This window comes from Balearica regulorum, chromosome 18, assembly GCF_011004875.1.
Source record: "Balearica regulorum gibbericeps isolate bBalReg1 chromosome 18, bBalReg1.pri, whole genome shotgun sequence".
Taxonomy (NCBI): Eukaryota; Metazoa; Chordata; class Aves; order Gruiformes; family Gruidae; genus Balearica; species Balearica regulorum.
Window position 1 is genome coordinate 8,819,790 of NC_046201.1, and position 27,072 is coordinate 8,846,861.

At 52.4% G+C, this 27,072-nt stretch overlaps 3 protein-coding genes across 8 annotated transcripts in view; all 3 read right to left on the reverse strand.

Moving 5' to 3' along the window:
- LOC104641389 (uncharacterized) overlaps positions 1-8,379 on the reverse strand; it is a 29,968-nt gene extending 21,589 nt beyond the window's left edge. For 2 of the 6 annotated variants that reach the window (XM_075770956.1, XM_075770955.1), the window contains exons 1-2: positions 7,837-8,373; positions 336-434 (exon numbers count right to left, since the gene is read on the reverse strand). In XM_075770956.1, the coding sequence (XP_075627071.1) occupies positions 336-434; positions 7,837-8,259 (522 nt within the window). In that variant the 5' untranslated portion in view covers positions 8,260-8,373. Of the gene's footprint in view, positions 1-335; positions 435-7,836 lie in introns of all 6 variants that reach the window. The other 4 variants (XM_075770953.1, XM_075770952.1, XM_075770957.1 and 1 more) reach the window with 4 other exon arrangements.
- The window catches only part of ST6GALNAC1 (ST6 N-acetylgalactosaminide alpha-2,6-sialyltransferase 1), a 282,118-nt gene that overhangs the window by 49,764 nt on the left and 205,282 nt on the right, over positions 1-27,072 (reverse strand). The gene's annotated exons all lie outside the window — the stretch shown is intronic.
- Positions 14,744-27,012, reverse strand: JMJD6 (jumonji domain containing 6, arginine demethylase and lysine hydroxylase). The gene is made up of 7 exons (XM_075770950.1): positions 26,733-27,012; positions 25,706-26,094; positions 22,522-22,808; positions 21,039-21,174; positions 20,783-20,921; positions 20,072-20,199; positions 14,744-18,618 (listed from the first exon to the last, which is right to left on the reverse strand). The coding sequence occupies exons 1-7, from the start codon at positions 26,859-26,861 to the stop codon at positions 18,582-18,584; spliced, it is 1,245 nt and encodes a 414-aa protein (XP_075627065.1). The 5' UTR covers positions 26,862-27,012; the 3' UTR covers positions 14,744-18,581.

The following is a 27,072-nucleotide window of genomic DNA, read 5'->3' on the forward strand; positions in this document are numbered from 1 at the left end:
CCCGTCTGTCCGCTTCGCCGGGGCCACTCGCTCCCATCGCCCCCCCCACCAGAGCCACCCAGGCTGCCTTATCGTGACCCTTCTCACTGACCCCCTAGCTAGGCATCGCTCCCTGCTCAGCCGAGAAGCACGTTTGCACCTGGAGCACTAATTCTCTCCGCTTTAAACGGACCAAGCCATCAAAAGCCCACCCAAACCACCCCAGGGAGCGCAGTGGGCAGGCTTCGCCCCCTCCATGGCCGCTGCTACCCCAGGACGATGTCCCATCCACGCAGGGACACCGGCGCGCTGTTCATTGTGCCGCCCTCCCCAGGCCAGCCCTCCGTCCCACGCACCTCTGCCTTGCTGGAAAGCGCTGCGTGGCCGCATTCACCCTCCTCCGCTTGTCCCGTGTGCCCGAGGCTGGACGCAGGTGAGGGACCCAAAGGTGGTATCTGGAAAGAGGCAAAAGCTTTGAGCACAAACACCCCTGAGCCCTCCCTGTGCTTAACCACGCAGCCCCGGCAGCATCAGCACACGCAGACAAGTCTCCGGACGGCGCCTGAGCCCACGGTGCCTCCGATCCGTGTGCCAAACCATGGCATGGCTGCTGGAGGGAGGAACACCAGAGATCTTCAGTGCTCAGTGCTGGAGCCAGGGTTTGGAGCTCATGAGCTGCCCTCTGCAGCAGCCCCTTCCCACGCGACCAGGACCCTTGCGAGGAGCCGTCGGTGAGGGGGAGCAGCTCGGCCAGCACCGGGCTCGGCTGCCTGGGTGTCCTGGCAGGGCTGGAGGCAGCTGCCCGGGATGCTGATGCAGCAGATCAGGGACAGCAGGAAGAGAGACAGGAGGAACAGCACACGGTACGCTCAGTTCGTTAACGCTTGCAGGGCCTGCTCTGCCAGCTGCCTTCTCCATCACCAGGGAATAAATAGCCCCTTGAAACCCTCCTGCCCCCCCCGCTGCAATCCTGGAGCTGGGACTTCCCTGCCCTCTCAGCCCCACATCAGCTTTGAGCGCAGAATGGCCTCAATGCCCCATGCAAAACCTTCCTTCCCCTGCCCTCTCCCAGCCCAAACGCTTCTCAGCTGAACCTTTCCCCTCTGCGCCGGGAGGGCGGCCGCGGAGCAGGATACGCGTGGGCAGGGAGCGAGGACATGGTGTCCGTTGGCCTTGCAGTGAAATACCAGCACCGGGCTGGGAGCAGCCTCCAGGCTGGCTTGAAAAACTATCGCCCTGAGCCTGGCTGTGCCTGCAGCCCCTGCCAGCCGGGGCGGAGAGGAGAGCCCTCCCTGCCTGGAGCATCCCAACACCCCCAGGGAGCCTGCTCCAAATTTCAAGGCTCCTCAGCCCTGCTGTGGCCAGTGGGTGCTGCTGTGCCAGTTCCTCTCGCAGCCGTGGGGCAAGAGCAGCTGAGCCAGGGGCTGCTCCATGAGAGCAGGGCAGTGTCCTGCAGCTGGAAGACGGAGGAGGAAGGAGTTGAGGCAACGCTGGGAGACTTGGCAACCAAAGAGGACACTATGGCACCCCGGCACTGCTCTTCTACGCAAAGCACAGCTCAGAGGCAATACAGGGAGACTGTTTTGAGCAGTGGGGAGTGAGAGAAGCGAGGACCAGGGCCAGATGGCAGCAGGAGCTGCTGGAGAATCAGGGACCCGAGTGCTCCAGCCACCAGCCCATGAGCCAGCATCCCTCCACGGCTGCATGCCGACCAAGAAAGCTTCCCTGCAGAAAAAAAAAAAAAGGTGACAAGAAGCACTGCAAGGAGACTACGCATGTCATTATCCAGGAGCATCTGGAGGAGACTTGACATGAGCCGCCCAGGCCAGCTGCTGTGGCAAACAAAGATCGCATTACCGCCGGCATCGGCAAGAGGATGCGTTCGGCAGCAGCTGCCTGGCCCCGAGGCCACACGGGGCCGGGAACATGCCCTGCACTCCCTGCCTGCTCCCGCTTGCGGGCGGGATGGACCCAGCCCACTCCACAGCACATCCCGTGCCCGCTTACATCTGAATCATACCTCTGCACAGCTTGCCGGGGGCTTTGGAAAGCCCAGCGCCTGCCACCGCAGGGTTAAAATCCAACAAGTCATTTACCTTAAATACCAACATGGCAATACATCTATCTTGGCTTTTGGCAACTCTTGGCTTTAGAGCTGAAGCATTTGTTGGATCCTCAGAAACATGCTTTTGCCCTTTAGCTTCCATAGCCAACAAGTGGGATGCCCGTGCTTGAAGCTGACTGCAGCAGCAGAGGCTTTGCACCAAAGCAGGAGCGAGGACAAGACCTCCAGGGACATTTTGGGCACGGGCAGCACCAACCACAGACGGCCCCAAGTCACCCAGGGGAAAACAGCTCAGATGCAGGAGCTTGGTGTCATCCCCCAGATTTCCCCCTCGTGGGCTCTGCCGCCACTCCCAGCCCTACAGGAGACGGAGGCCGGGCTCCCCATCTGGTTTTCAGCTCATTTCTGGCCATTTCCTCCCCAGCACAAACCCCTCTGAGTAACGAGTTTCCCTTCTCAGAAGGGACACGAGGAGTCCACGGGGCTGGTGCGTTCCTCTCCCTTTCCTCGGTCATAGGGACAGCCCCGGCATCTGTGGGCAGGATAGGGACAAATGAGTGTCCCACTCCAGCTCCGGGAAAAGGGAAGATCCCAGCCTGCAAAACAGGGGGAGAAAGTTGTCTTGGATTAAACTCCCGGGCCCTGCATGTTGCCATTTATGGCTGCACTTTCTGCTCCAAGCCTGATGCAAGACATTGCAAGAGGGAAAGAAAGCAGATGGGAGACAGCCAGCCAGAAAGAGAAAAGCCAGGAGGAAAAGGGGAAGGAAAAAGCCTTTCAAAAAAAAAAAAAAAAAACCAACCCAACAACAACGTTGGGCAGAGTTTAGCAAAGCAAAGCAGCTGCTATGTCGGCAGCTCCCTTCCACCCCACTGCTGGGGCTCTCCATCCTCCTGCCAGCCAGAGAAGTGGCTGCTACAGAATGAGAGCAGTTTTCCTGCCCCAGGCGACGGTCCTGCCAGCCCCGGGGTGCCTGACGGGGCCGTGTCTCATACGGGGGCAGCGCTTCGCAGGTCTGCCCCCCCCAGAGCACAGGGAGCATCTGCCCAGTTCCCCATCACTGCTGCAAGCGAGGACGAGCCACGGAGCGGCCAGAGCCCCGCTGAAGCTCCGGGACCATCCAGCCCCCGGCGAGGGGTCAGGCAGCGCCAGGTCTGATGAGAAAAAACACCGGCACATCCCACGGCAGGGTGAGGAGTCCCGGCTTCGCAGTGCCCATCCCTGCAGGCACCATCACAGCCCGGCGCAGCACCCCCAGCATTGCACCCAGCCGGTTCGTCTGGTGCTCTCCCCCTTCTTGCTCTGGCCTCCAGCAAGCAAACACCAGAGGCATCAACACCGGGACATCTCTTGCTGCCACGGCCAGGCCAGATGGCATCCTTGGGCGGGGAGCAGGGGCAGGCAAAGCCTGCTCTCGCCTCGGAGGCTTACCCGGCAGCCGTTCATGTGGGTGGGCTCTTCAGAAGGCAGAGTCCTTGTGGCCTCTGCTCCAGCGGTGCACTGGCTCTGGGCAGGGGAGCAGGGGACTGAGCAGGGGACCGAGCAGGGGACCGACCTTCCCGAGCTGCCTTAGGGGCCACAACGTAAAGCTCCGCGCAACTGTGCCCCACACCGTGTCCTACCACCAGCCCTGTGCTCCAGCCGCACAACTGGGATGGAGGGGAGGGCATGACACACACGCAGGCTCCCCAGGGCGGTGGCACACATCCTGCCGCGCTTCCCAGAGACGATGCATTTGTTATCAGCACAGGCTGCACCGGGTGAGAGCTGGGGCACATCCAAGCAGTCGTGGGTCCAGCAGGAGAGCCCCACATCCCGCTGGCAGGGGCCTGCGCTGCTGCCCAGGCTGTAAAGAGGGGTAGCGCATCGCCGCATCCCTCCCCACTGCGACAGGAGCCCCAGCCCTGCGGCAGCACAGAGGCAGCCAGCACAGCCGCCAATTAAAGCCAGACTTAATTAGACACCCTCTCCCCTCCAGCAAGGGGAAGGCAGGCAGGAGGTATTAGAGGGGGAGATGCTGACTTCTTTAAATTTAAAGAGGGTCCCTGCCAGGAGCCGGGTGGTTTGTGCTTCTGCTGCCCGGTGTGTCCAAGGGTGCCGGGAGCCCCCACAGATTGGGGGGGGGGGGGAACGGGGGGGAACAGACACGGGATGGACAACGACAGGGGGGAACGGGACAGAGGAAAGGTGCTGGGAGCTTTGCAGAAGAGGCAGGTGACATCCCTTTCGTGCCTTTGCTATCTGGGTGACAGCACAGCACACTGTCCTGGACAGGCAGGGTTTGCGTGACTTGCCCTGGCCAGGACAAGCTGGGCACCTCCCAGTACAAGGCCCCCCCTTGACCGAATCACCTCCAGAGTTGTCCCCTCTTTCCCCACTGTCACCCACTTGAACCTGCTCTGTTTGAGCCACCAGCTGCAGTTAACCCTTAGCAAACCAGCCAGGCTGCTGTGCCCGACAGAGCGCCTGGCACTGCCCACCCACCCTCCCCATCTCCAGAGCACCCTGGCCAGGACAGCATCCCAGCAGCGGCTCGGGACCAGCACTGAAAACCCTGCCCCGTCGCTGCCATCTGCCATTTCCATGACGGAAACACTCATTAGAGAATTGAAGTTTTCTGACTGTTTCTTGTGAGAACAAGAGTCAGCAGTCCCAGCGATGCTGCAGTTCCCACCCAACGGCTTTTCATTAGGGGATCGCTTTGACAGCGCTGCCTCATCCATTAACAAGCTGGGGATGGGGATGAGATCAGACAGCGACACACTAATTAACTTTTTTTTCAGTGATGGGAGCCAGCAGAGACAAGGGGAACCACTACCAGTAGTTAATGGCAACAAAGACTCCCAGACTTCTTTTCCTGCTCTGCCACTGCTTCATTTTATAGCCATGGGCATGATGCTACAACGGTCCGTTCCCCCCGAGAGAGGGGCAGGGAAGCCTCGACCCACGCTGATTTTAGCAGCCGATTGCACATCGCAGGCTGCCCTGGCAGGAGGGAGGCTGAGCCGCAGAGCTGCCCCAGCTCAGGGTGCTCAGCAGATACGGGTTTGCGCAGGCAGGGAGAAGGGAAGGAAGGAAGGAGGCAGCGGGATGCACAGCTCCAGCCAGCCATTAAACACGCTAAGGCTGCTCTCCCTGAGCAGGTTCATCCATCAGCATTTTGGTCGAGTGGTTAATGGCTGCAGTGAATCTGAACCAGTCTGGTGCAGTACGTGCTGAGCAAACAGGAGGGGGGGGGGAAGAAAAAAAAAAAAAAAAAAAAGGAAAGCAAGCTCTCCGAGTGCCGAGCACAGCCCTCTGCTTGCTGATGTACCGAGTCAACCAAGAAGCCGGGAGCCTGCAGCAGCCTGCCGGGAGCCCGCAGCCGAGCGGACGGTGTCTGGGAGCCTCGTCTGCTGAGTCACATCAGGGGACCGCAGCCCTCGGCCGAGCCAAGCCAGGTTTGATAGGGCACGTTTCCACCAGCAGCCGCCCGCAAAGGGCTCGCTGCTCTGCCCAAGGCCAGTCCCATCCGTGCCTGTAACATCTGCTGGGCTTTGGCCTAAGCAGTGCTGGAGGAGGAGGATGAAGCAACTTTGAGGATATTTGCAGGGAGCAAAACCAGGGAACCCTGGGGAGAATCTGCAGAGCTGTGGATGGTCTCCCTCACTCTGTCCAAAGGATCGGCCCCCCCGGATCAGCAGCCTGAGCACCGCTCCCCGCTCACATGTGTGTGGTGCCTGCTGGAAACACACGTAATCCCTCCACCGTGCCACCCAGCACCACGGGACTGCCAGTCCCGGCCAGGCAGCCTGCACCGAGCAGTCCTGGCAGCTGTGAGATCACGTGCGGGCCAGCACTCCCAAACACTTACTCAGCAGTAAGAAGCATCCCTCCCCCCTTCCCACTGCTCTCCCGCCACCTCCCAGATCGCAGCCAACGCCTGGTCCCCGTCCTTCCCAAAGAGATGCTGCTCAGGTCCAGGGTGACTTGCCCTGCCTTGCTCCTACAGTGAGGGAACCATTCCCAGGAGGAAAAACCGGCCAAGACCCTACTCAGCTCTGGTGTCCCCTTTGCTCTGCTGCAAGAGGGGCTGAGGGCAGCGCAGCAGAGACCCTGGTCCCACGGAGCCCAGCCAGGCGTCTGGGGGACACAGGACCCCCCTGTGCCTTGAGCAAGGGCTCACCTCCAGGCATACAAACCCCTGTTACCACGCTGTGCCAAAGTGGGGATAAAGGAGCAGAGCCCATCCCTGAAGGCGATGAACATTGCAGCAGTGTCTGTCCAAAGAAATCGGGACTGAAGAGCAGCCAGAGGGGAGGAGAAACATTCCCGAGAAGACTCAAGCTAGCGAGACAGCAGAGGAATCCGTGAGCTCTGGCAGCACTGGATACAGCCGTCTGTCCCAACAGGGTGCTGCACTTCATCAGAGAGCGCTGGGTGCGCCCTGGGCCCCACAGCAGCTCCAGCCAGGTGGCCAACTTTGTTGCCAAGCTAGCCCAGCCGGGACCCAGCCGGCTAACGGCAGCCCAGGGGCTCTCCAGCTTGACAAAGATCCTGGTACTCAAAGGCACCAATAAATCATGAGGCAGAGGGACAGATGTGGCTTCCAGGACGCTGGGATGAGGGAGAGGGCTGCTCAAGAGCCGCACCCATGGCCAAGGGGTGCCAGAAAGGGGGAGAGAGAGCTCCAAGGCTCAGAAGTGACAAGGGGAGGTGAGGAGGGGCACGGGGAGGCAGACCCACGTCCCAGCCCCAAGAGCGGGTCAGGGCTCACCCCTGGGCGATGCAGAGCATCACGGTAACGAGGGGGGGTGCGCAACCCCCTGGGACTCGCCCAAGGCTGTCCAGTGAGTCAGTGGCGATACTTTCCAAGGCGAGGGCTGTCTGCACACTGCCCGGCAGCCTGGATACAGTCGCTGAGGATTACAAATGCTGCTAATAATAGCCAGGAGGCGCCTGGGCCCCGGGCCTGCGCTCCCCAGCTGAAACATGCTGCCTGCACACGGACGACGCATCCATCGCTCCTGGATTTCTGAGCCACTCCGTTATTCACTTCCCCCCCTTGGGACAAAGCCACCAACATCACGAGTTCGGGCACCTCGGGGTGTTACCGAGTCCCATCCAAGGCAGGCAAGAGCAGAGCAAGCTCTTTCCACAGACGCTGGGTCGCCCTTTTATTTTTAAACAAGATCCGGTGCTGGAGGAGGATTTATTGGGCATTTATAGGCATCACTGCCCCCCCTCCCCAGCCCCTCCAGTTCAGCCAGGGGTCAGACCTTGGGGCCAGCGTCCTGCTGGGGTTGGGAGGGAGGGGGAGGCCAGGCCCTTCCCCTGGGCAGGCAAGGGCAGCAACTGCGCTGGCAAGGGGACGGTTTGCTGCAACCCACGGAAAGAGGATGCAGACGGGCAGAATAAACACACACCAGCACCTGGACTGGCAATTGGAAGAAGGAGAAGACTCCCAGGGGCTGGATGCACAGACAGGAGAGGCCCACACTGACGCACGCTTCTCTTCCCTTAAATCTTCGCTATCCTGATTATTTCTAAGAGTATACCTTGGGGCGCGGCGGTGGAAAGGAGCCCAAAACACACCCACCCCCCCGCTGCCGCCCTCGGAGACAACGGCTTGTCCCCACCCGAGGTGCAAACCCCGGCTTTTCCCGGGACCTCCCTTGTTTGAGGGGAAAAGGCAGGCGCTGCGCTCCCGCTCTCCCACCCGCGGGGACGGCGGCAGCCGGGCAGGGACCGCGGCTGCGGGGACCCCAGCGGTCCCAGGGGACGGGGAGAGGCTCCGCAGGAGCCGGCCTTACCTTGCTCTCCGCATCCTCCCGGTGCCCGGGCTCCCGGGGCTCGGCGGGCGGCTGCCCGGAGATGATCTCGACCGCCGCGGGGCTGGGCTCGACCGCAGGGCCCGGCTCCGCCGCCGCCTCCCGCTGCTCGCCGGCCGCCTCCTTCCCCTCCTCGCCCGCCCCGACCTCCTCCACCGGCACCCGGCCCCCCTCGTCCTCCGGCCCCTCGGCCGGTCCCGGTCCCGGTCCCGCTCCCTCCGGCGCCGCCGCTTCTCCCCCGGAGCCGCCCTCCCGAGCTGGCTCAGCCGCCGCCGGCTCCCGGGGCCGCTCCGCCGCCCGCTCCCCCCCGCCTCCCCGCAGCCTCACGAAGACGGAGGCGAGGACGAGGGCCAGGACGGTGAAGAGCAGCGGGACGGCCAGGTACAAGTCCACGGCCACGTCCATCCTGCCCTGCTACCGGAGCCCGCCTGACCCGACTGCGCGGCCGCGGAGGGTGCGCGGCCAGCCCGCTCGGCCTGCGGCGGGGCTGGGCAGGCTCTGAGCCGGCTTTACCCGGCGTCATCTGCCTGGGCCCTGCCCACAGCCCCGGCCCCCCCCCCCCGCCCCAGTCTCCGCACCCACCTCCCGCACGGAGCCGGCAGCCAGAGCGATCCCCCCCCCCGCCGGGGATGCACACCCACCCCCGCTCCCATCCACGGGGGGGGATTTGGGCAAGGGGGAGCGGGTGAGGAAGGCTGCGTGCAAGCAGCCGGGCTCTGCCTGATGCGAGCGTCTGAGCCCGGACAGGAGGATCTTTCATTAGACGCTGCCCTATACCCAAAAAGCCGTTCCCAAACCGTTCTGCGCACACACTTGCATCGTTCCTAACTGTTTGACTTGGAAAGGTCTCTGTCTCCTCACCTCTGCCTCCTGGGGTGCTCGGTGTGGGCAGACAGGCACCCACACCTCGGTGAGCTCAGCACCGTTGCAGGGAGCTCTGTGCAGGTTGGGGGGTCCGCCGGCCTCCAGGCAGTGCGGTGCTTAATGAGCGTTTGCACCTTGTTAGCCCTTGGCTGGGTAGTGGTGAAGCTGGCAGGGCAAGGGAAGGCAGATCTGACTCTCCTTGGTGAGGAGCATCTGGCAGCGCATCTATGCCAAGCCTCAGAGCCTTGCTCCGCCTTCCCCAGGAGCTGCGGGCGATAGCAGCGGAACATTTTTGCCATAAACTGCTGTTGCACCCACAAAGTAAGCGGGTGCTGAGAGTAGCTGGGCTGCGAGAGCCTCCCCCGGGCACCTTGCTGCTGGTCTGTAAAGCAGGAGGCTCAACAAACCCGGGATGTGCCCAGAAGCCGTCACAAGCTGGCAAGGAGACTGGCCAAGGGGCTGTCAGGTCCTTCCAGACTCTGCCACCAAGGATTTCCTGCCTCTTGAGGCTGCTGGGAGGATTAGTCAACCTTTTACGAAGCAGGCTGAAATTAGAAGGCCTAAGCTATTCCTGCCAGGGTAAAACCAGCACGGAGCTTTCTCCCAGCTGTGTGTGAGGGAGCAGACGTGGGAATCCACCCCCAAAGTTTACTCCAGGGAAAAGACTTTGGAGATATCTCTGGGAGCAGAGATTTTTATTGACTGGCTAAAAACAAAACACGAACAAAGACGGGATTAAATCCCCAGGGTGGGAGGAAGGAAATGAAGCCATGATCCTCACTGCGGTTTGTCTTTATTGGTAATCCTATCAGGCAGGCAATCGTTAGCATATGGATAATTGTATTCTTAGTAACAACCAACCACGGTACTTAACTTCCCCTCTCCTGCATAGCTTTGCATTTCCTGGGCCGCCATCATCAGAGCTGCTCTAGAGCTCAGCCAAAACATCCAGGGACGGTAGCGTCACCGCGCTGTCTGGTTCAGCATCTTTATTGATGTACATTTGGTCTCTTCTTCTCCCTTCCTGTCCAAATCCACTCTTTAGCTTGGTGAAGGTACCAGCTTCCAAAAGTTTGACTCGCTAGACGGAAGTAGTGGAAAAGCAGGAGGAATGTGCCAGCCGGGAATGCTCCAGCAGGTAGATATAAATAGGGCTGGAGTACAGAGAGACTGAAATTCTCTCTCAAGCAGCTTCTGGAAAACCCTTCCAGGGGCAGAAGGAGCAAAGAGCCTCAGCCAAAGGGTTTAGGGCAGACCCTGTCCAACAGGACAGGGTGATCTTTGATTAGAGCCTGGCACAGCCTCGGGTACATGATACATCGCTGTGTGTTTGGGACGGCAGTTTGGGAATCAGCAGGTAATCGGATTTGTTTGTATTTCTCATGGGTTTAAGTAACCTTGGAGCTGAGCTGATCACCTGCAGAAGCCACAAAGGCATTACCCCAATTCCAACGCATCCCCTGCTTTCAGAGACTTGCTCCAAGCCCTGGAAATTGCTCAGAGCTACAGAAAACAATGAGGGGGGAAACTCATGGGGCTGGGTCTTTGCTCCCATGCTCACACGAACTGTCAATTTTGTGGACAAAGAGGAATTTTGGGTGAAACTGCCAGAAACTGGCCACTGGGGCCTGCTAGTAGGGTGACTTGGGGTGTTTTGGCCTCACACACTGATGTACAAGCTGTCACAGTGCCCTCGATTGCTGCCACCATCCAGGACATCATCTGCTCTTCTTCCATGGCTCCGTACGTTTGCCATGGCTCTCGGCTGGAAGCCTGTCAGAGGGTGTTTGCCCACGCAGGAACGCAGTGGCACGTGGCTTGCATTAACCCCGAGCACTTCAAGTACCCTCCCAAGCAGGATTTATCTCCACCTTACAAGAAGGGGTGCTGGCCCTCACGGCTTCTTCTGAAATCGGGATGACAGATGGGGAAACCGAATGGGAGCCACAGCCAGAGATGACCATTAGTGGCTTCTGCCTTCGGACCCGCAGTGATTCCCTATCAGGTTGCTGGAACAACTTGTAGGAGTCGTGAGAACCGCAGGGCTCAGACATCTCTGAAAAACAATGCTCCCAGTCTTGAGAGCAACAGCCAGGAGCATCAAGGACGCATCTGCAAGAACAGCTGCTCTAACCCAGCTAACTCCATACGGAATCGGCGACGGGGCTCAGCTCTCCACATCCACGCCCGGGGTGAGAGCTAGACTCTCCTGCAGAACGTGATCCGAAGGGGATGATGCCCCAAGCAGAAACCAGGCTCCGCAGGTCCCGTGTGACACCCTCTCGTCCCCTCCGCAGGTCTCCAGAGGCAACTGGATGGAGTAAACTTGTCGTGATGCAGCAAGGCTCCCACCGGGAGGCACAGAGGGTAGCTGTAGGGCTCCCCCACCAATTTACAACCCAAGATTAATGTCTCCAGCTCCCGCCACGGGACAGGAGGGGATGGATTCCCAGCCAGGCAGGCTCCCGGCCAGGGATCTCTGCCCCGCTCCTGCCCGCCAGCTCGGGGAAGGGTCGGGCTGCGGAGGGGCCGGCGCAGCCCCTGCACAGACCCTGCTGGCAAAGAGGAGGTCCGGGGGGGTGCAATCCTCCTTGAGTACGGCCCCTCCGTCCCAGCCCGGGGCCAGGCCGCCCCCCGGGGGTGCCAGCCTTGCCGTGGGCAGCGCGGAGCGGGGAAGCCGAATGAGGCGGCTGCCCTCTCTTGGGAGGAGAACAGCTCTGCACCGGCTGCGGCGGGGACAGGGCTGATGAGAAACGGCTCGCTGAGAGCTGGCCCCGCACAAAAGCTGCTTTTACAGGGCTGGGCGGGGGGAGCCAAGGGCTGGGTAACAGCTGAAGAGCTTTTACCAACAAAGGGGGGATTCAGGGGAGCCGCGGTGACAACTGCTGCGGGGAGCATCCCGCGCCACAGAAAACGCTGGGCTGCAAATCTGCCTGCGAGAGGGATTTAGCTGGGTCCCTGCAGCCCAGGCCGCTGTGGTCACAGCCCAGCACAGCTCCCATCCTCCCGGGTATAACGTGCTGAAAACCACTTCTGTAGGCACAAAAAAGACCCCATTTAGCAGGTTGCACGCTCTTACTGTCTCTCCCGGCACGTGAACCGTGCAGGCAGCGGCTGTACTGAGGTCCTCTGCTTACACAGATGCACCACTCCCACCCTAAGGGCTGAAGCCGAGTTCCAACGCCCCTCTCCTCCGCAGCTGTAACCCAAGCACGGGTCTACACAACTCTATGAAGTCAGGTGAGCAGATAACCGAGGCGAGCAGATACCTGCTGGTTTCTAGCAGGGGAAGCAGCAGCTGCTGGCTTGCGCAGACCTTAGCGACTTCAGACAGCGCCTGTTGGACAGACAATTCTGTGTTCCCAAGTCCTCCAAGAACCCACTTCCCCCCAAATAAAGCTTGGGCACAGATTGACCTTACACCTGGTCCAAACTCAGCTCATTTCTGCAAGCCCCAGTCATGCTCCTGGTCACCAAAATCACTTTTTCCTTGCCAAGAGCAGCAATGTCCTCTCTGCTTTGATGCCAGAATTAAGAAGCTCTCTCAGGAAATGTCACTGTACTTACTCTGTTCTTCAGCTGACGCAGGCTCAAAGGTCACTAACCTCACCTGGCTGTTCTTCATCTGCTTCTCCCCACCTGGCTATGTGCCAGCTTCCATGCTGCAGTGATGCTCAGAGCTGGTTAGTGGCAAGAGAGTGACCACCACCAGAGGAGTGCAGCTCACCAAGAGGTCTGAGCCAGCAGAGGGTGGGGATGGCCGTACCTTGCTCCCTCTGAACAGGATGATCCTACCAAAGAGCTCTTCTGTGAGTGCTTGTTCCAGTACCTTCTCCCTAAGCTCCCGTTACTAACCCCTTGCCTGCTAGGCCTCCGGTCTCACCCAGTACAGCTCTTCTTCCATCAGGCTAAAACTCATTTTCCAGCCTAACCCCTGAGCTAGGGCAGGCTCCGCGTTGCTCTTGATGGTCTTCAAAGTTTTGAACCAGCTGCACGATTGGCCTTGCCCGTGACAGCAAGCTGACACAAGCTGATAGTCCTAACAGTGAATCAAAAGCTCACAGATAACAGCAGCCAGTCCAGTCCTGACTGCAGCAAAACAGCTCAGACAAGACACAGCCGTGGGTCTAAACAAGGCAGCGTTGCAGCAGAAAAGCAATTCTGAAATTCTCCTCCAGCCCTGGTACACCTTCTCTACCTGCACAGCTGGGACACGGCTGCACCAACTGCTGCTCCTGCTGCCCTCCTCCTCCTCTGGCTGGCTGCAGATGCTCACTGCAGTGGCAGCCCCCCAGTTTCAGGTCCTTCTGTTGAAGGAAAGGACACACAGCAGTTACAGGCATCACGCACAGGTGGGAGCCACCAGCTTCCAAACCAGATGGGACACGGAACAATTATTTCCCTTGGAACACATTGCCTCAATTTACACTTCTCCTGAAACACAGGAGGTGCAGTCCCACAGAGGAGACTTTACATGCCTTGAAAAAAAAAAGATGAGATTCTGCAAGCATACTAATTTAATCCCAAACCCATCATAAAACATGGAGCTACTTAGTGCCGTGGCTAACAGGCAAGTAGGAATGCAACCCGGCCCCTTTGTTACCAGCTTTCTAACTGCCCCAAAAGAAATACCTGTAGTTATTTGCTTTTACATCAGACCGGAGAAGAGGAGCAAGAATGTCAGCAAGGGTGCAGCACAGACAGTCCAACCTCTGCGTTCCCACTCAGGTAACCCTGTCCTGTTGGCTCCCCGGCAGCAATTAAAAACTCAGTATGTCATCCTCCTTGCTGATTAGGATGCAATTGTCACAAAAAAGGAAGATAGGTAGATAAATCAGAGGAATAAAACCAAATCAAGTCCAGATTTCAAGACCACAGTGGCACTGATGGAGGTACCTGCAAATCAGGAGGAACAACGGGATTATCTTCAAGCTGGGAGCACACAAAATCACCTCTCGGGAATGAAGAGCAGGAGGAGATATGTTATAAGAGCATTTTGACAATAGCTCTGCATTGCTTTCAGCCACAATTCATATTGTTTTCTGGAATCGGGTCTCGTTAAATGCCAAGGACTGACACGCCTGGAGTGCCCACACGGGGAGCAGGAGCTCGTTTGTTAATTGTGGCTACATCGAGCTAGACAGCATTAGCAGAGGATGTGAACGGGGCACGGGGAGAGATCTTCTGAAGAGCAGTTGGAAAGGTGAAAAAAAATAAATTGGTTTTATAGGTGACAGTAAACAAGAAGAGTGTTTACATCAGTGTTTCGGAAGGGAAGGACAGAGGTTTATGCAGAAATGAGCAAACTCGCTGTCTGCTGCCACAAACCCATTTATCTTCCAAGGTGTTTCATCCTACTCGCATTAATATAAATATTTCAAAAGCCTCCAGGCTGCTGTCCCACACTCTGCTTCAGCTTATTTACCCACAGTTACTGGTTTCAACAAAGCTCAATAACAAAACATCCAAATTTTTCCACTACATAGCTAAACTCCTCCTGGCAGCCTCAGACTCACAGGAGAGCCCCTGGGGGCAGATCTCTCCCTGAACCCCAGATCCAGGGTGGGGGGAAACATCGGTCAGCTCTCTGCTGGGAGTCCAGCACTCCCACAGCAACTCCGCACCGCACGTTCGACCCAGGAGCTAAGCCAAAAGCCGTATGGGACACCTGGAAGATGAAACCCCCTCTCGCCAGTATGGGGTGATGAGAGATGCAGCATAAGGCTTCTTGTAATACAGCCCAGGGAGGGCAAGGAAGCAGCAACATGCACTAATTGCAGTCTGGTAACGAAGTTACGGACACAAACCTTCTCCCACAGCCCCAGCAGGTTCCAACACACCCCCCACCACACAGACATACTAATGACATGCAAGAAAGACCTGGAGGAAGACCCAAAGCACCCCATGGCTATTACCTGAACACCACCTAACATACAGCAGTACTCTGGGAAACAGAGGTGTACACCTGTAATTATTTTTTCAGATCATATTAAAAAAAACCCCAAAAAACCAGCCGACAGGATAATGCAAAATAATTGATTTTATTTAAAATAAAAAGCAAAACCACAATCATCCAAACAAGACAATTAAGAGTATCCCAGCTCTGCTGGATGGGGTGATAAAAGCAACTAAGGGCAGTGACAGGGCTTGGAGCTGACAGCGCAACTGTCAAATGAATCAGTTAAGCTCTTTCCTTCCCCCCCTTTGCAAGGGGGATGCCAAAACCTTCCCATTACAGTTAGCCCACACAGGCATTTCAGATCTGATTCAGTCCACAGTCTGGCTTCCTGCCCCACGATGGCCGGGGATTCAGGGAGAAGGGTCTAAGTTAATTATGAAAGAGGTTGCTGTCTTTCTTCTAAGCATTTGGAGAGGCTTTGCGTAACTGAGAAGACAAACTGGAGCCCACGTACCCGAGCTGGAGGAAGGTATGCCAGTGCTTCCTCGGCATCACCTGCTCCCACAGCACTTGTGCAGAGAACAGGTGCTGAGATCGGCGCGCCTGTTGGTCACATCTACGGTTCTGACAGGGTATTTACTCGTTTACTCCTGAACTGTCACAGCAGACAAGCCTGTATCAGTTACCAGACTGGAGAGCACGGCCAGAGCTCACAAATCCCTTTACCTTTCGCCAGAGCAGGCAGGACAATGACAGCGGTACGCACGGTGCGACTGGGAAGCCCAGAGTCCAAACCCAGCCCGTGGGTCCCTCAGCCTGTCCCTGGGGAACAGGGTAGCCCACAAAGCACCGGGCCGAGGCAGAGCAGCACTCGAGGAAGCGAGGGGCCCACCAGGTCTGGGTGCTGGACCCAGCAGCCTGCTACATCCAGGGGCTCTACAGTACACAACAGCAGTAGGGTGGGAACAAGGGACACGGATGCCCCAGAAGCACAAGCCTGGGGAGGCGGAAGCGCAAAACCCACTCTCCTCAGTCAGCCTCCCACAAGCACGCAGCTAGGCATGAGGGGGGCACAGTTTTTAACTTTATTCCCCGTTCACCCAGCCTGGCACGAGGGTCTGGGAAGCACCAGCTCCCCTCCTTCCTGTAAGGCCAGTGAAGCTCACTCCCTGATGAGAGATAATTTATTCTAGTCCTATTTAAAAAAAAAAATCCCGAGCTAGCAGGACCTCCTGTTTAGAGCAGGCCATGAAATGCCAACAGTTAAAACTCTGGTGAAAACAAAAAGCCTTGTTCTGCTACAATTTATGTACCACACAGCAATTCTGGAAGGGCCACCACAGAACACCACATGGCCAAGAGAGCTGAACAACATCCCCAATGTTTTCGGCTACGAAAAGCTAACAACAGGTTAGGAAGTCTCAGGTTGCTTAGGATGTCTGGAACACTTTCTGTGGGAGGACGACTTCAAAGCATCTTACACAGTAATTACATTTCAGCCTCACAACACCCCTGTGAGGTAGGTATTTTCCTCATCTACTGAAACAAAGACAGAAGCTCACCGATTTGGCTGAGGCAAGAGCCTGTAAGCGGAAGAACCGGAGATCCCAGGAGTCCAGATTCCCAGGGAGCCTAAACAGATGCACCTTTGTTTCATATTGGAAAGTGCCTCGTGGAGAAGTCAGTATAGCGTTGCTGGTATTGCGATGCCTGCAGTCCATTTCAAACACGCTGCTTTGCCAGGGATGTCAAACGAACACAGACTTCAATCTTGTTTTATTTCACACCATGGAAGAATTCATAGGCACAGAAAAACACTCTGGATCTTTCCCACTGTGCTTCTGGTGATAAAGGTGTAGCCTTCCTGGCACAGCGATCAGGTTTTCATGCACATGTAAGATTTTTAAGACTGCAAAAGTGAACCGTGCATGCCAAATGCGATTGCAAGCTACAGCATAAGCCATCTTCCTGTACGTACTAACCGTCAAGCCACCAAAGAGGGCAGCGGACAGTTCTCTGAGGGCTCCTCTCACAGTGACAGAGCTGAGGCTTCACCTCTCCAGGCCCCCACATTCTTCTAAAAGGCAGCAGCTGCAGCCTGCTCTGTCAGAGAAGACATACAGATTGTGCAGGCTCCCAGGCTGTTCAACCGAGCAGGAAAAAAGGCAACCTTGGCCAGAAATGCCAGGAGTTTGAGGTTTTCTTAAAATGAAGTAATATTGTGGAAGAATCTGCAGCAGTCTAAAGAGCAAGCGTGCTCATTTATGCCTGGCTATCACAGGAAATTCAGGAGTCTGAACAGCTAAGGAGTGTACCAAAAAAACCTTCCCCTCTCCACTTTTTTCACCACCACGCTGCTCCTATACAAAGTGACTGGCACGGAAGATTTGGTAACAGAGATCCTGACAAACGGACTTAGGATTCCCTTGTACAACAGGATATGGCCCGGTCTCCAAGAAGGGAGAGAGCATTTAAATAGGAAGAGACAAGGTTTAAAAAAAGATCAGAAAACCCAGACAAGTAATGTTCTGGGTTCCATCAAACCCAATGCGTGTAAGAAAGTCACAGTTAAGGCTGCCAATCTGCTTTTTAATTCTGCTACCAGTGCCTGGGCATTATTGCATGTTTATTACACGCACACCACCTCCGCTTTGGAGTTTCCTCTCCCAAAGAAGAACGGCTGAAGTGAGACCTAATTCCCACCTCCTAGGTCTGAGGAGAGCAGCCAAGGAAGCACCCCAACCCAGCTAGCTTCTGGTTGCGCTGTTCAGGTAGAGAAGGACATTTCCTTGCAGCACACCTTCAGCCAGACAGACCTCTTTGCTACCAGCACAAGCCCCTGCTAAAAAATACCCAGCAGCTCCAACAGATCCCTTGGGGATGAGAGCTTTACCTGGCGTAATACAAATGCATCTACGCAGACTTAAGCAACACATTGCATTTAAAAAAAAAATAAAAAAGCATAAAACAACAATATGTCCCCCTCCCAGTCCTTTAAAATTGGCACTGCAAGTTCTGGAAGTGTCTGAGCCCATAATCTCAAAGAAAAGCCATTTAGGTATGTGAACTGCACTGGCCTGAACAAGCCTACGGCCTCTAACTGCTTGGTATTTAAAGCCCAGCAACTATTGTTATCCTATGAGAGTCAGACTTTGTCAGTTGTTGCCTAGTGCTAAACATCATGCCTGCACCTAAAGGATTGTAATTACTGGCAAACGCTGACTTTTCCCCCCACAGTTTTTGCTGTGCAAGAAAATCCAGGATTCCTGCTCCATCGAGCTTCCTATTGCAAGGTGCTAGTGCATCTTTGCTACCAGTCATCGTAACAGACACAGAGCAAAAGTAAATGGACTGTTGCTGGTTAAGGTGTTGCACCTTAGATGTACACGTGTAGATTAAGACCACAAAAGATGCTTCAGGTTGGTGGTCACCTCTGCTGAATTTGCTTCAGGGTTTGGAGCATTCACACCACCTTCCCTTCCTGAAATTCTGATGCGAGATCCGCCGGACGTTCAGAGAGGCCAAAAGGGCTGGTGTTCCTTTCCTCAAGTGTACAGGACAACATGTAAACATATGACAGTGTCAAAGCAAGGCAGGTTTTTAGATTTACCTGCTGGTTTTAAAAAGAGTTCTTTAAAAACTGACCATCGTCTTCCTTGCCAGTTATGTGAACCATTAAATACTTGGCATGTCCTTACCCAAAGCTGGGTGATTAGTGCACTCACTTGGGGCGCAGAGGGGACAAAGCATTGCACAATAATGTAGAGAGTCAGGGCATTCCCCTAGAAGTTATTAAGGAGCCAACCTTTGACAGCACATAATGAAGATGGATGTCTGGATCGAGGAAGAGTGACAAAAAACTTAAGGACTGTGAGAAATAGAAGCAGAAGGGGGTAGGACAGAGCTGGCTGGCTGCTAACGGAGCTTCGATCGGCAGCTGCCTCTAGGTGGGTGTTGTAATCTCTCAGGGGTAGCTGCGGCCTCCGCAAGATTCCCTAATCCTGTCAAAAAAAGTACAACTGCCTGTCAACAACCATAGAATTTCCCCTCGTATCAGGACAAAAGATCACAGCATGCAGGTTAATTGTATGCTTGTTCTTCCTACAGAATTGTACAAGCTAGATAAGATTTTATGTTTGGAACTGTTTCTATCAACTTATCCATCACGCAGTTGGAACAGAAAGCCCACCCATCCTCACAGAGTGAAACAATCAACATACAGGAGGAAGAAGAGCGAAACCTGGAAAGCAAATGCTCTAGGCAACTTGCTAATTTTTAAAATTTAAGGTATTCAATTCAAAGTTTGAAGTGCAAACAACTTAAAAATGCACGGTATTTTCAGAAGAACAGATCTGAACATGTGCTCTGCATTTTTACGTGGGTTTTTTTTTTTTCTTTTGGTTTTTTGGTTTTTTTTTTTATTTTAAAAACAGGGTCTGCATTAAGGTTTGTTATCTCCTGCTGCTCATTCCCTGTCTGAAGTCACAACCGGCTGCTGAAATGGGATTTGACAATGTCATAACAAACAAATTGTTAAAACCCCCCACAGCAGGTCACTACAGCACTTGTATCCATGCCAAACCCGGAGCATCCAACAGCTCGGGAACTACACAGCACCCTAATACAGGCAGGCAGCTAATACAGCAGCACTGGTGAACCAAACTGGAAGGAGCTTGCTTAAGAATTCTGGCAAGCCTCTGCTGTATGAGAAAAACACTTCATTTAGCAAAGAATTTCTAAGTTCCTCCCTGCAGCGTACTCACAGATTTCCCAGTGTTTCACTGTTTTTAACCTGGCAAGTCCAGAGAACTTCCTTCCTTGACAACTTTACCCTAAGCAATATCTATTCTTGGTCTGCAATATTAATGTTCCCTCCCTCCAGACTGAGTAGAAACTTGCCTTTTTTTAAAAAAAATCAGTAAACACAGACATTTAGGATGAATTTTGCTTTTAACAGATAAGACAGTGGGCCAAATCAAAGTAATCCAGGCAACAATAAGAGAAACATACAACTACTTTAAGGTTTTCCATTTGCACAACAAGGCATCGAAACCTGAGCCTTGCCTGACCGTTCCTCATCTTTAACTGTTTATTATTCATTTGTGCTCTCTGAAGAGCACAGTTAAAATATCCAACCTCTCCCATTGGAAAAAATAAACCAAAGTACTTTCTCTCTTAATAGAGAGACAACTAGGAAAAGTAATAAAACTGTTTATTAAAATACAGTAAAAACCCTAATTTAAAAAAATATCGAGAATCTTAGTTTTCAGTTTGGAGCAATTAAAATAATTCATGGAGGGAAGACAGGAAGATACCACCACTGGCCAACTGCTTTACATTCTATAAGGGACCCCTTGCTCTCCATCCCTGATGAATCGCCCTATATTAACTCTGCCAGCTCTCCCTTGTATTGTCTTTTGCTTGTTTAAAACCCAACAGTTGCCATTGGGTCACCTGGAGGAGCTGCGTTCTTTGCTCACACAGTCGTCCTGGGAAGTTGTATCACCGTTACCCATCATACTGCATGTTCTCCTCTTTTTCCTCCGGTGCATCATCCCCTCTGTCTCAGAGCCAGAGTCACACTGAAGTATGAAGAGATGAGAACAGAATTCAGACAAACCTAGTAAACTGTGCAGTGGAATTCACTGTAAGAGCTACCTCAGCAATACTGAATAATCACTATTCAAAGAAAATGTTATTTTAGATGAGACACGTGAAATAAATTTTAAATCGTTTAAAAAATGCGAACAGGTATGTTCTTAGATTCTGTCACTGACTAAAGCTGGCTTGGGGCACTTAGGTGCCTAGAAAAGTCCCCTGTCATAACTGACAGTCTGTGTTTTGGATCTTGTTCCCCCTCCCCATTTTTAAAACATTCATTTTGCAGCCAGTTTACACAAGCACGGCTGAGCTAAATGAGCGACATATATACATATAATATAAACATATATCAAACAAACAAAATTCATTTAGCAATACAAACAGAGGCTTCAGCAAACACAACCAGTTAAGACCACAGGCTCCTCCACCACGTGGATTTATTTAGTTGCTTTCTATTAACTTCTTCCATAAGACACGAATATTAGGATGAGGACACATGATCAGGTATGGAAAAAACAATACAATTGCAGGATACGGATCACCTACTGTAGTAAAAAGCATTACCTCTGAATCAGAGTCTGAGGAGCTGGAACTTGAGGAACTGGAAGAATCGCTAGAACTATCGGAAGCAATACCAGTAGATTCCTGCAGGTCAACTGAATCAGCCAAAGCTGCCAAGTCAGGGTGTTCCTGCTTTAGGATCCTAAATACAGTTGAAATTTCAAGGTCAGCCTTTGAACAGTAAGGCTGCATGTAAAAGGGTATTTGGGGGTTTTGTTTTTAATAGAGAATACAAAAAGAAAGCTACTAAATCTCTTACCTGTACCATTTCCGTGACAATTTGGGTCTCCCTCTTACTGTCTTGTGCCACACCACGGGGAAGTTGGTACAGCTGGCAAAGTTTTGCGTGATGGCAATAGTTGTGTCAAGATTGAGAACCACATGCCACCAGCCACCTATAAATACACCATCAATGATCGTTTCTGGCTACGCTGCACAAAGCAAATTCAAGAACAGCCATGTACACTTTTCCCATAGCATAGGGGGAAATTGGACCTTATCTCCCAAACCCAGGTGAGTTTGCCACCACGTGGTCTTTCCTCAGTCTTGTTTCATCATTTGCTCCAGTGCTTTACAGATTCTTGTTACAGAAGGCTGCTCAATGCTCTGACCAAATTATCCAGCTCATAAAGAGCACTGAAGATCTGACCTGACAGCAATACACTGGCTACTGACAGCTTATTTAATAGCAAGAGCCGTTGTAACCCAGACCACACAGAGACCCTCTCTGTTAAGCTGGACAGCATTTTCCATGCTGATTTTGTAAGGTTCTTCTGACTACAGACTAACCTTTCATTTAAAAATAGATGCAAAATCGTTTCCCCACACAGGATAAAAATAGACAGTGGTATTCTTACAACCCACTTACAATCTCATAAAAAGACTAAGGCAACAGTTCCATTGAACTGTTGTTCAATGGAACCTGACAGTTACAAAATCTTAACAGAAGGTACACTGAGGAGTTACTAATAAATGCCAAGATAATCGCAAGGCACTCTTCAAACATGAAGTCAGCTGTATGTTAGAGACAAGCAACATGGATAGAAACTATGGGTGATGCTGCACAAAAACAATGCAAGATTTAGAAGCTAGAATTTGGCACTGAACTCACCCACTTTATCCACTAGCCACCTCACCTCCCAGCTATCATGGACACACAATGTGCTGCCACGTGACGAGAATGGCATCTTTACCAGATCATTCTTCGGCTTTTGATTTCAAATGCAAGATGAAGCATAACCACAGACAGGTGGGTGGAAAGCATCAGTGCCTTTAAGTAGTTCTTCTCCCAGAGCTAAGAAAAATTCCTATGCAGTCAGACTACCCAGGCTGCAAAATTCAGTCAAGAACTTGCTACAGTGTCTACCAACTCAAACATTTTTGTCTAAGAAGTTACTAGTACTCAAATGCCTCTATTATTTTGTGCCTTGATAGTTTCCTATTACTGTAATTTAATTCAGGATCACATTTCTGTGATGCTGCAACTGAGGTCCCATTTATTTTGACATCTGTACCACATGCAATCCTATGCTACAGGCCATATATGTTTCAGGACATTCAGAAAATAACTGAACGGTCTCAAAGAGAGCCTTGCAATATATAGCCCTTTTGAAACAGAGTAGTTTCTTTTGTAAGAGATGAGCCATATAAGCAAGCTGAAATATCCTCTTTCTACTGTACTACATAGGTTAAAAATATACTTTTCTCTCCCAGAGTTCCTCACTGGAGAGATTCGTACATACCTGGCACAAAGACTGTCTCGCCTGGTTTCTGTAAGATTTCCAGGGGTTTGAATTCAGGGGGCCAGGTGGGGAGCTGCGTCCTAGGATAGATGACATTGAACCAAGTGATAGCCTCGTCCTGCTGGTTCCCTCCCTCTTCTCGCGTCACTTTGATCAGCTCTCTGGGTGTGCTGGTGGGGAACAGGCACCAGCGCTTATGTCCCTGGACTAAGGCATTCCACGCACTAGTTCCCAAGGGATCGATGTGAATTCCTGTTCCAGAACGAGGTGGGCCCATCACAAACCATCTGCATGGGGGAAAAAATCCTTTAGTCATAAAGTGAGTAGCTAAGTTCTCTTTTCTTCACATCAGACAGAAAATTACAGCTCTTAATTGCACATATGGTTAGAAATCAAGGTAGTTACAGTTCCTTAATTTATCTTCTTGAGACCGTTAGGTTTACACTACAGCAAAGATACTATATGGGTTTAACCTAAAAATCAACGTGAATTGGGACAGGAATGATTCTGGAACAAGAAAGTGAAGACAGCTTTTTAAAACAAAATATAGCTATGGAATATAATCCATAAAATATATACTTATTTCAAGGTTTCTGAATGCCATTAAGTCATAACAGCCTGCATTAGAATTTTTACTATGCAGGAGGATTCTCCTAATCCTATGTTTTTCTAAAATTCACTACTCAAACAGATCCAGAACTGCAGAACAATGAGGAACAAACAAAAGGCAATATAAGTAAGGAACAGAGCAGAGTTATGCAACCCTGGCCTCCCTCTATGCCTTCTGTTCATTTACAACAGGCTTTTCATTCTAACATTTAACTAGCTGGAGCTTATCCTCCAGTGACCATTCAGGATTTGGTGTGTATATTTTCATTCCCCATTTGCAAGGGTTATTTCTCCCTGTGGAGAACTTTATCTGCTGTACGCATTTAACAGCAACAGCACCTTCAATTGCTCATTTTCCCTGTAACAGAACAATAAGATCTACCATACTAGGAAAAGCAGTGTAAGTGAGGTGACTTAATACCAGGTGTCAATAGGGAAAAATGGCAATAATTGTTTAATGGGCAGCAGAGAGGGTAGAAACTAAAGCACCAACAAAACCTCTCCATCATGTGGCTGACAGGCAGGCGATACCCAGCAAGAGGGGTTCGAAGGTTCAGAAAATATTGAAAGTCAGCAAGCTCTCCATCTCCCCTTTCCAAAGCAGGTGTCAATGAAGCTGCTTGCCAAGTATCATTTGTTAGCACCAATTGTAGGACTGTATGTTTGGCTACCAAGCTGCGCTCTTCCTACTTCACAAAGGAGCCATAAAAACGTAAAAAAGCAAGTGTTTGTCACTTCTATCATCAATTCAGTCTTTAGATTCATATTAGCCTTGGAAAGCTAATTAAACCAAGCAGAACAGTCAAAGGTTTTACTAAGAAGCCAGAAGAAATTAAACACATAAAGATCCGTGGTACACAAACAGATGCACCGTTCAATACCATTTTTCTGACTGTAACCTGAATCTACACACGCAGATTTAAACCCCCTTATTTAGCAACACTATCATTTACCAGCATCTTCCTCCAGGCGTTTAATTTACAATGAACGTAATCCAGTTCTCCACAAGACATCAAATTTACCATTAAAACCTTCAAATCCTGTAGCTTCAATTTAAAAGGAAAAAGCCCCTCCAAACTAAACCAGCTGATTCAGTAAATGGCTTCCAAAAGTTACTGCCCTTATTTTGAAAAGGAACAACTCCAATAAAGATGCTCTAAACTGCACGAGTTCTTATTTAAGATCTATACACTATCACCTCTCAGTCTAGAGGTCAATCTGTACAGTTCATATCCTGATCATATGATTAGAAAGCACCGCTTCCTGCTGGATTTTCAATTATGCTCTTAAACTGCTGGATACTCTTCATCCATTCCTGTACCCAGATGAAACCCCTAACTTGAGGGGGTATCTGTGTGTTCTCTTGCATCACTCATCTCTTAAAAAAAAAAAAAAAAAAAAAAAAAGATAACAACCTCAAACAAACCCAGATTTTCCAGAACAAAGTACAAGAATTGTGAATACCAAGATCACAAGCAAGGAGCTCAGCACGTACCCGTAGGTGGCAAGGGTGTGAGGGAAAGAGATATCAATGTAAGTCACAACTAGATTATCTATAACTTGGATAAATGAATCCCAGTTCTGTAAGCGTATTCAGTTTCTACTAGAGACTACACCTGGTGTGCTTTTGCATTTGGTGACAGCATTGTATGTTCTTCTTAGAAAAGAATTATAAAAAGGGTCTGTTACAAGACTGTAAAAACACCTACTTCAGCCATCTTCAATAGAATTAGTTTCATGCTTCACTCCTGCAAAAGCACAACTGGACTATAGAGGTGTGAAGGATGGCAAAGAAGAGAAAAGTACCATTATTCATTCCTTGTTCTACTTTATTAAAAAACCCAAAACAATGAAAAACCCACATCACAGTCTCATGTCACTCAAAGGGCAAAGCATTCTCTGACAATTACAATGTGGCTGTAAAGACTAATTACTTAGCAGCTCTTGCTCATGCTGCTATGAAGCATTACATTCACATAGACAGAAACCCCTTTTTTATCTAACAGCCCAAATACAAGGTTGTTGCATTTGATTTCAGGAATGAAGTGTCATCAGATGCAAAAAAAGAGTTGAAAAGACTACATAGATGTGAAATATTGTTCTCTCTCAAAATCATCTCAAGGGGAGCTAATAACTGGTCTCCACACTTCATACCAATCTAGCTTAAGATCTTTACCTTAAAAGGACTGACTCATAATTAAACAAAATTCCACACTGTACATAAACCACTAGTGCAAAATGCAGAAGCCAGTCCTGAGGTCCTTAAAATTTGAAAGCCAGAAGGCACGCATAGCAATAAATTAATCTTCATAACTTTCAGTAACTATGTAATTTTTTTTAAATCTAAAAAGTGAGGTAAACTGACTTAAGAAAAAAAAGAGCGTAAACTTGTAGCAACACTGGCGGCAGAACCAGAAATTGCAATATACAAATCCGCCCTTCCCTCCCTCTGGGTTACAGAGGCTCATTTCAAAAGAATGGATGTAAAGCTATCACTTTTGGTTTATATTCCTATTTAGGAACAGCTAATGAGATGGAAAATACCTAGTTTTATCTTGCTATGACTGTACTATACCTGTAGGGTGGCCTTCGCTTCTCCCCTGCATACTGAAACAGATCATCGGTGAAGAATTTGGGTACTTTGTAGTCCTCCAGGAGTTTCCTGCGCTTGGGATGCTCTCCATAACTGCTGTCAAAGATGTAGAGCGGGCTGTCATCGCGTGTGGTTTCCATATACTCTATGTAGTATTTCATCTTCATCTTCACAGAATAACCGTCATTGTCCTCTCCACATTTGAACTTCTGGTTCCTATACTTGCGTTTCAGTCGTTCCAATGTCCACTTCTCTTGGGCAGACCAGCCCACCTGAGCATTCAGCAAGACTACAGGCTTGTAAGGTTTTTCATAACGCTCGACAAATTCCTCCACTGTTAACTGCAGCGCGTCTGCCCTCTCCACGTTATCCTGTGAAACCAAGACAGAAATACAGAACAGATCCTAGGGCAGACTAGCATCCTCGGGCTGCGCTAAGTAAGCGCGGAGGAGCTTCACACTCATGCTTCGCTCCACACACCACCAGGGTATCAAGCTGCTTGCTGTTATTTTAAGCTCCCCGAGGCTGCAGTCCTATTTCTCATGGCCCGCTCCTTGCGCCCATCAGTAACAGCAGCAGCCCGAAGCCGTTCGGCACTCCTCCCCACCGAGGAGAGGCCGCCCCCGGCACGGCACGGATCCTGCTGCATTTCACGCCGGGACCCCGGGGAAGGCGGCTGGGAATTACGTGGGCGCCCCGGGACGGAGGGTGCCCGTCCCACCCCGGCGGGCCCGGCCCTGCCCTCCCCGCACCCCTCGCCACGTGGAGGGAGGAAAAAGCCGCGGGTGCTGCTTGAGCTCCCCCTCACCGCCCCGGCGTTCTCCCTCAGGGACCCCGCCCCGGCACCCCCAGGGAGCCCCGCCGGCTCTGAGGCAACCCCGGCCTCGGGAAAGGGCCCTTTTCCCCGGTCCCGTCAGACGCCCGCCACCCCCCCCGGTTCCCCTCAGGCCCCCCTCAGTGTCCGCCCCCAGGCTGCCATTCCCTCAGGCGAGGCGGGGCCGGCGCGCACCTTGCAGGCGGCGGGGCTGAGGGAGAAGGTCTCGCAGTAGTTGTGACGGGTCCAGTCCAACGAGTCCTTCAGCTCGGGCCGGGCGCTGCGTTTCGCCTCACGGATCCGCTTCTTACTCTTGTGATTCATGGCGGCGGTGATTAGCGACAACGCTGGGGGCCGTCACCATCCGCCGCCGCTGCCCTCGGCGTGCCCCAGGCCCCGCTCCGCGCCCGGCCCGGCCCGACCCGGCCGCCGCACCTTCGAGAAATTTCACCCCCTTGCCGCCGCTGTCGCCGCGACCCCGCCCCCGCCGCCCTGCCATTGGTCCGCTGCACAGCCGTCTTCCGCCACGCCTCGC